The sequence below is a fragment of the Sceloporus undulatus genome, chromosome 4 (assembly GCF_019175285.1).
Source record: "Sceloporus undulatus isolate JIND9_A2432 ecotype Alabama chromosome 4, SceUnd_v1.1, whole genome shotgun sequence".
Classification (NCBI taxonomy): Eukaryota; Metazoa; Chordata; class Lepidosauria; order Squamata; family Phrynosomatidae; genus Sceloporus; species Sceloporus undulatus.
The window spans coordinates 136490060-136497883 of NC_056525.1; the positions used below are offsets into that span (position 1 = coordinate 136490060).

Below are 7824 nucleotides of genomic sequence, written 5' to 3' on the forward strand. Positions count from 1 at the left end.
ACTGCCAAAATAAAGCTGCTTTGGGTCTCTTTGGAGATATGCTATTTAAATGATGCATGCAGCCTAAGAATCCGGAAGCTGCACCAAAGCTGCACTCCAGTGCTTAGGAATGGAGTGTGGCTTTGGCACGACCTCCGGACTCTTAGGACCCTTGCATCATTTAAATAGCATACCTCCAAAGAGACCCGAAGCAGCTTTATTTTGGCAGTCTGTAACAGGCCCTAGTTTCCAATCCACACAATGAATCTTGGCACATTCTCTTTTGCGCTCTAAAGGATCAAAAGTGTCTGTTTTAAACCAACAATACTTCTCTGAGATGTACAGACGTCTGAGACTGTAGTTTGTTTAAATGCGTTTAGGCAAAACAACAACAACAACAAAAACCAGGATCTGAAATCAGCATTTGGAGATAGTTATGAAGCTCAACTTCTCCTTAGGGTGTCACTATGTCACCCCTCCAGCATGACTGCTCAGACTGCCTGTGATTGAAACAGGTTTTGTGAGACCTCTGGGATCCAGACTACGATGAGCTTTGTTCTTCTAAGTGGCCAAGCACCCACCATAACCCCATCAAAAGACAGCTAGAACACTCCTGTCATACCGTATGACTACAATATTCAGCTCCTGCAAGAATATTTAGCCCTACTGCAGAAAAAGGCAGTGTAATAGGATCTGCATGTATGTGTGTCCATGTGTGTCTTAGATGGGGGAGGTGGACCAAAGGCTTTTTGTTTTTACATGTTCCAAAGCTGAACTTCCCTGTTTATTCCTAAATCCATTTGTCAGTCCCAACTAAAGAAGACCTAATAAACCAATGGAAGTTACCTAATGGATGACTTAGCAAGTTCCTATTGATTCCTCCAGTTAGGAACTCTGAAGTCTTAGTCCTTCATTAAACATCTTCTTCATTAAACATTTTTAATACCTTCCTACAGCAACTGCAACACAGGGCTTCAATATTCCATTTTGAAGCCAAGAGGAGATTTGAGTTCTTCAGGGTTTTCCTGGAAGCCAGCTGTCTTCACTTGTTTATGTTAACCTGATCTGACAGTTGGAGCTCCATCACAACAGTCTTAATTAGAGCAGGCTTAACTAGGAACCAAGCGAAATCGTGAAATATCTAGTTATATGGAAGTCATACTGCTATTATATAAGTATGTCTAAATCGTGAAGTCGAAGGCTTTCATGGCCTGCATCCATAGTTTTTTGTGGGTTTTTCAGGCTATGTGGCCATGTTCTAGCAGAGTTTCTTCCTGACATTTTGCCAGCATCTGTGGCTGGCATCTTCAGAGAATGTCTAAATCCTTCAGGTCATTAGGGTCAGCAGAAGACATTTTTGTGCCCAAGGTAAAAAAAATCCAAATGGCACTCTTTTAGCACAAAAGATGAGGATATTTCCTATTTGCCATCAGGCTGACTTTTGACATATACCAATCCTATTGATTGAGAGACCTCCATAGACCCTGCACTTCAACAATCCTGCTCAGGTCTTGCAAATGCAGGGCTGTAACCTCCTTAACTGAATCAATCTTTCTGTAACATAGCCTTCCACTTCTGCTACTGCCTTACTAGGTTGAAACAAATAAAGGAACAAAGTAAGAGGCACACGGCAAACGGGAAAAGTGAAGAGGAAGGAGGAGGCAGCAGTATGGTATCACTGCTGTGGCAGACTATAATGTGAAGTAGAAATGTAATTGCCACATCTTTGCTGAACTATACTCATAAAATTTCAGAGTGGCTCCCTATAAATAAGGCTTTAACTGGGTTAAGAGAGGCAGTAGAGGACCTGACATAGATTACTCATCCAATCACTGCAATTCATAAAAGCATCTATACTATATTTAACAAATGAGCATCTATCTAATCATCTAAAAGTAGAACAGGATGTGGTATGGGGTTTGTATTTTATTGCAGTGTGAAACAGAGGAAAGGTAGAAACCTGAAGGAGAGGAGGAAGTGGGATCTGGCCAGGGAACAAGTTGCAGAGGAATCCAGGAAGTGAAATTGACCAAGAGCTAAGTACTGAGAGAGTGTCAGAAGGGCCATTCTTATTCAGAAACTTTACACACTTTATGTGGGGTCAAGACCAGGAACATTACCTACTACCAGATAAGGAATGACTGCAGAGAAGCACTCCAATCAAACCCTTGTGGAGGAAGGGCAGAGTAAAAGCATCGTTAATAATAAATAAGCAGAAAAGTCTCTTTCTTTGGAGGTTTTTAAACAGAGGCTAGATGGCCATTTGTCAGGAGTGCTTTGATTGTATATTCCTACATGGCAAGGGGTTGGACTGGATGGCCCTTGAGGTCTCTTCCAATGCTATGATTCTATGAAACAGACACAATGAATTCAAAATAATGCCAAAACACATGAACCTGCACCTACTGCATAGGCAATACTTTTATCAGAGGCCCTTTTTTATATACTTACAAGATTTGTGATAATAAAATTGAATCCAAACTGGTGTGGACTTTGTAGTGGATTTTACCTATCATTTTATAATATTTCCTCAACATGAAAATCTACAAACTGCTTTGCTGTATCTGCTCAGCTGGCTGGGTATTAATACACTGCACTTACAGGGCTCATTTGATGAGCGTCTGATTCATTTTGATCCCACTCTGAGGGCAGCACATAATTCACTCCCCACCCACACCCAGTTTTATCTCTGTGACAACCTTGTAAGTTAGGCCAGGAGAGGATGACAGGATCAAGGTGACCTAGGGAGCTTCATGGCAGAGGAGTAATGTAGGGAGTAGTTTTGTCTTCAGTGCTCAGACCCACAAAAAAATAAATAAATAAATAAAATAAAAAAAGGGGGGGGGGAAGACAGGTTGGAGATTGCTGGTCAACATTTTGAATTTTAGCTTTTCAGCCAAAGAACTACCAACCCTGCTTTGAAACGTGTGTTGTGTGTCTTCAAGTCATTTCTGACTTACGGTGCCCCAAAGGCATGGGGTCTTCTTGGCAAGATTTGTTCAGAAAAGGTTTGCCATTGCCCTTCCCTGAGGCTGAGAACATGTGACTTGCCCAGGGTCACCTACTGGGTTTCATGGCCAAGCGGGGAATAGGACCCTGGTCTTCATTACTACTCAGACCAGCAATAAAGAAAAAGAAAAAGGTAAAGGGGAGATTGCTGGTCAATATTTTACATTTTAGCCTTTCACCCAAAGAACTGCCAGCTCTGCTTTGAAATGCCTCACTTATTTTTGCCTCTTCAGCTAACAAGCAACAACCTGAATCTCTCCAACCTATCGCATTACCCTTTATAACAGGGATTTTTGTACAATGGGATCCCAGAGCTGGTACTGCTCTGAGATGAAGGAAACTATCCAACAACTTGGGCATATCCAAATAGTACTGTCTGGAGGAGGAAGAGGAGGTGCAGGGGACAAAGACGTTGTCCTCAAGTCCTGTTGCGGTGTCCTTATTAGAACAAGAGAAACAAAAGAGTAGCTTTGTGAGGAAGAGGACCTGGTTGAATGTTGTTGTTGTTGTTGTTATTAAGTGCCATTGAGTCAATTCTGACTCATGGCAAGCAACTCTGTGGATGAGACACCTCCAAGACCCCCACTGCTCTGCTTAATTCCTGTAAATTCAGACCTATGGCCTCCTTAATAGAGTCTAGCATTCAGTTTCCCTCTCTACTTCCCTCTACCTTTCCTAGTATTATTGTCCTTTTCAATGAGTTGTGCCCTTTCATGATGTGTCCAAAAGGCAACAGCCTCAAATTTTATCCATTTTGGCTTCCAGGGAGATTTCTGGCTTGATTTGATCTAGGACCCATTTGTTGCAACATTAACAACCTAAGATATGCAGATCACACCACAATATTAGCAGATGACATTCAGGAATTGTAACAGTAAATAAGGAAGGTCAAAGATGAAAGTGCTGAAGCAGGTCTGATGCTGAACATAAAGAAAACAAAAATAATAACCACAGAGGAAATACACAAATTCAATCTAGACAATGAGGAAATTGAAATAGTTAAAGAATTCCCACATCTAAGATCAAACATTGACCAGAATGGAGGCTGCAATCAAGAAATAAGAAGAAGACTAGGAATGGGAAGGGCAGCTATGAATGAACTGGAAAAGATGCTGAAGAGCAAATATGTAAAATTGAGCACTAAAATCACAATTGGCGAGGGCATTGTATTCCCAATTACCTTGTACAGATATGCTAGCTGGATAGTGAAGGAAGAAGAAAGAAAATCAACTCATTTGAAACGTGGTGCTGGAGAAGAGTATTTAGGATACCATGGACAGCCATGAAGACAAACAAATGGGTTCTTGAACAGACCAGACCAGGGCTCTCCTTGGAAGCAAAGATGATCAAGTTGGCCACATAAAGAGAAGGCATGGATCACTAGAAAAAACAGTAAGCTAGGTAAAGTCAAAGGCATTCATGGCCGGCAGAAAAGTTTCTGGAACATGGCCACATAGCCCGAAAAACCCACAAAAAACTAAGTAATGCTAGGAAAGGTAAGAGATAGAAGAAAGAGAGGAAGACCACAAGCCAGATGGATAGGCTCAATCAGGGGGGTTATGGGCAGGAGCTTGCAGGATCCAGCCTCTGAGGTCTTTAAACAGAGGCTGGATGGCCATCTGTCAGGTATGCTTTGATTGAGAGTTCCTGCAGGGTATGGGGTTGGACTGGATGGCCCTTGAGGTATCTTCTATGATAGAGATTCTTGGAGATGTTGCATCCACTGGGTTTCCATGAGTTGGAACAGACTCTAAGGCAGCTAACAACAACAACAACACCTTTAGCACTCTTCTCCAGCCCCAATCTCAAATGAATTTATTTTCTTTCTATCCCCTTTCTTCCCTGTCCAGCTCTCACATCCATACCTGGTACTGCACCCACACTGGAGAAATAACCCAGTTTGGCACCGCTTTAACTCTTTTTCTGGCTCAAGGCTATGGGATTCTGGGAGTTGGCGTATGTTGTGGGGCCCAGAGTGAAGCTTTGCTCCACTGTGGGCCCACAATAAACTCCAACTCCCAGAATTCCATAGCCTTGAGCCAGCTAGAGAGTTAAAGTGGTGCCAAACCGGGTTATTTCTCCAGTGTGGGTGTGGCCATGATAATAGGTAATACAGTACATGTCTTATATGCTTTTAACTTCAGTGCTCAGTTCTTATCCCTTTTCCCTTTAGGATTTTCTTCAGTCCTTTCATGGCTGCCCTCCTCATCCCCAGCTTTATTTCTCTGCAGTCTCCCTTCTGTCCATTGGAGACAACAACCACAACAACCACAGTTCCCGCAAAACTAGACTAGGCCGGAAATACACCTGCTTAATATGTTAAATACAATTCCCACAGATACAGAAAGGAAATGATGGAGAATGTTATTGTGTATGATAGCACACAACTATGGAAAAAAGCAGAACTCCCAACGTTGGAGGACTGGTTATTGAAAGTATTGGGTATGTAAGGAATGAACAGGTTAACTTCGTGGCTAAATCATAAGGATATAGATAAGACAGAAGAAGAACGGTTCCCAGAAAGCGATGGCAATGACAAAGCAAGTTGGAGGATTAAGAAAGAGAGATACTGGTAGGAGTTAGTGAAGAAGGGAGGTATAAGGGAGGATAGAGATAAGGAGGAGGAAGGAAGGGTTGAGTGTGGTCTTATGTGTGTGTCTTGGATAGATCTGACCGTATTAGTTGATTGACTCTAGATTTTTATGTGTGTTAATGTTGGACTGATTGTTAGCATTAATAAAAATATGATTTTAAAAAGAGAGAGAGAGATTATGATAAAACAATATGAACAACAGTAGTAGAAACGACGAACCGTGCCTAGGAAATCTCGATAGATATTTCATCCGGGGACAATAAAGACAAATGATGCTTAATTGGTAGCGATAGGACTTAATGCCAAGAAAACTGCGCACAGTTTATACAGATAAAGAGTTAATATTATATTATAGAGAACACAATAAATGCTATAATATATAGATTTAGGTGATGTAAGGCTGGAGTGAGAATTATAATGAGATAATTTGTGATTGCAATTGTGTACGAACAGAAGCTTTTTGCATTTTATAATTCATATATTTTATAATGTATTGACTTTATTGTCTGTATCTGCAGAGCTATATAAGAATAGTAAACAATAATAATAATATAATTAGAAAACAAAAACATTAAAAAAACACACTAGAATAGACACATGGGAAACTGTGCCATGGAAAGTCTCCCAATAGGCGACACTAGAGCTCCCAGGTACCAAGAATGGGTTCCAATGCACAAAAAGGGTGAAGGTGGGCAGAGGGCCTGCCTGTGAGTTTAGTCCCCTCCATGCTCCATCCCCTCCCCTCCCCTCCCCTTCCCATCGCCTTACCTGTCCTCCTGAACCGCGCTCCTTCCTTCCCTGCCGCTGCTTCAGAGACACTACTCTTTCTTTCCCCAGAGGAGCCGAAGAAAAGCTCACCTTCTGGTGACGTCACCGCAGGAGTGGCGGTGGCACAACGGAGGACGACCCAAAGGAGGCTCTTCTTCTAATTCTTGCATGCGCACAGACCGCGGCGTTTTGCGAGCATGCGCGCTGGTGCCGCGTGAGGGGTCTCTTGCGCGGGAGGGAGGGGTGGGCGGAGTCCAGAGAGAGAGAGAGAGAGAGACAGAGAGAGAGGGGATTCGGCAGCCCCGCCCCTTTCTTCGGTTTTCGTATTGGCTGTCCCTTGGGCCATCGCCACTCCTGCAGTGACGTCACCAGAGGGGGAGATTTTCTTCTCTCACGAGGCCCTAGGGGCCGCTGTGGCGTAATGGTTTGAGCGTTGGACTAGGGCTATGGAACACCGGGTTCGATTCCCGGTTGGGCACTAGAGTCACACTAGTCTCAGTTTTTCAAGGGAAGGCAATGGCAAACTGAAGAAATCTGGCCCATGATAAAAGCCTTAGGCCACAACAAACATCGTGACATTCCTCCTGGGCAGCAGGATGAAATGGAGGGTCATGTCCTGGAAAAGGAGGACCTCTAGTCACCCCAGTGGAGGGGATGGGCAGGGTGACCAAGCACGTCCTCGTTTCCCCGGACATGTCCTCCATTTCAGCCTTCTGTCCAGGGAGAATGTCAAAATGTCCTCCATTTTGAGCAGGACTAAAAAGCATATCTTCATATTACTGTTTTTAGTTTTTCCTTTGGTCATGCCCATCCATTTTCCTTCCATGCCCTCCATTTTGAGCATGATTAAGAAGCATGCATTTACATTTCTGTTTTCAGCGTGTTCTTTGGTCCTGTGCTCCATTTTCCTTGAATGTCCTTCATTCAAGGGTTTACATTTCTATGAGTGTGCCCAGCTTTTTATTTAGTCGTGTCCTCCATTTTTCTTGCATGTCCTCCATTTTGAGCATGACTAAGAAGCATGAATTGATATTAATGTTTTCAGCTTTTCCTTTGGTCCTGTCCTCCATTTTCCTCGAATATCCTCCATTTTGAGCATGACTAAGAAGCATGAATTAATATTAATGTTTTCAGCTTTTCCTTTGGTCCTGTCCTCCATTTTCCTCGAATATCCTCTATTCTGAACATGACTAAGAAGCATGAATTGATATTAATTAGTGTTTTTGCTTTTCATTTTGTCATGCCCCCCATTTTATTTTCATGTCCTCCATTTTGAGCATGCCTAAGCTCAAAAGCATGGATTTATATTTCTATGAACGTTTATAGCGTTTTCCTTTGGTCCTGCTGCCCTCAATGTTTCTTGAGTGTCCTCCATTTCGAAGTCCCTTGTCCTCCTTTGGGATTATTAGGGCATTTGGTCACTTTTTTGGGGGGGGGCTGCCCCGCTCTTTAATTGCTTCCATTTGTTTACAGTC

At 42.7% G+C, this 7824-nt stretch overlaps 1 protein-coding gene across 1 annotated transcript in view; it reads right to left on the reverse strand.

Annotated features, from left to right (window-relative positions):
• The window catches only part of CYSTM1 (cysteine rich transmembrane module containing 1), a 43063-nt gene extending 36477 nt beyond the window's left edge, over nucleotides 1-6586 (reverse strand). Inside the window, exon 1 of the mRNA XM_042463515.1 lies at nucleotides 6440-6586. Within this exon, the coding sequence (XP_042319449.1) occupies nucleotides 6440-6519 (80 nt within the window). The 5' untranslated portion in view covers nucleotides 6520-6586. The remainder of the gene's footprint in view (nucleotides 1-6439) is intronic.
• Between the last annotated feature and the right edge of the window lie 1238 nt (nucleotides 6587-7824).